Below are 899 nucleotides of genomic sequence, written 5' to 3'. Positions count from 1 at the left end.
CTGGCCCTGGGACAAGGCGATATGGCGTCGTGCGCGGCATACGTTGGTCGGGACGCGTCCAGGTATTTTTCGGGTAAACCTGGACTTTTGCAGGTATACCCGGGTTTTACCCGGATTTGGCCTTGTGCCGTCTAAGTTCATGGCCCCCGACCATACAGCGTCTAAGTCCGAGCCCGGCTCCGTGCGGGGGCTAAGTTGAGCGCTCGCTCGCTGCAGAGGCTAAGTGTAGAGCGACCCTCTAGCCCTACTACCCAACCATTGTAGTGAGAGCGAATTAAGGTTTTTAAGCTCTCAGCCAAGATGAACCTCAGCACGCAGAAAATCTCTCGGCGACTCGCGGCCACTTACGCCTCTTTATCGTAAAGAAGAAACGCTAGGAGAAACGGGGCGAATAAATACTCAGCCGCGCCAAACCCCCGACGCGACGGCGTTAGCGAAGACGACGAGCACCCCGCCGGCGATCTGCAGCGGAGCGAGCGACTCGTGCAAGACGAGCGCGGCGATCAGCGCGGCGCAGACTGGCTCCATCGCGTACACGAGCGCCGCCGTCGAGGCGGCGACGGCCTGCTGCGCGTACGACATTGCCCACGTCGTCGCGCCCACTACCATCAGCCCGTTCCAGAGCGCTGCGGCTCCGAGGCGCCTCACCGCGGGCGGGCCTGCCTGCGAGAGCCACAGGTGCGCCGGTTGCCCGAAGCCGAGCGGGAGGGCGAGAAGGTCGAGGAGCGCGTTGGCGACCACCTGGCCGGCCGCCTGGAGGCAGGGAGGCAGGGAGGCAGGGAGGCAGCCCATCCTTGACGTGGCCCTCCGCTCTCTCGCTCTCAAGAGATGCAGGCTGCTTGCAGGGAGGGAGAGGGGGGTGCGGTGCCGGGAGGGAGGGAGGGGGAGGGAGGGGGGGA

At 64.8% G+C, this 899-nt stretch overlaps 1 protein-coding gene across 1 annotated transcript; it reads right to left on the bottom strand.

Moving 5' to 3' along the window:
• Positions 1 to 399: 399 nt before the first annotated feature.
• Positions 400 to 792, bottom strand: EMIHUDRAFT_255584 (hypothetical protein; the record flags this gene model as incomplete). Its single annotated transcript, XM_005772162.1, has 1 exon — positions 400 to 792. The coding sequence occupies one exon, from the start codon at positions 790 to 792 to the stop codon at positions 400 to 402; it is 393 nt and encodes a 130-aa protein (XP_005772219.1).
• Between the last annotated feature and the right edge of the window lie 107 nt (positions 793 to 899).

This window comes from Emiliania huxleyi (assembly GCF_000372725.1).
Source record: "Emiliania huxleyi CCMP1516 unplaced genomic scaffold EMIHUscaffold_3630, whole genome shotgun sequence".
In the NCBI taxonomy this organism is placed as follows: Eukaryota; Haptophyta; order Isochrysidales; family Noelaerhabdaceae; genus Emiliania; species Emiliania huxleyi.
Note: the sequence above shows the minus strand (reverse complement) of the source record. Positions and strands in the feature narration are given on the sequence as shown.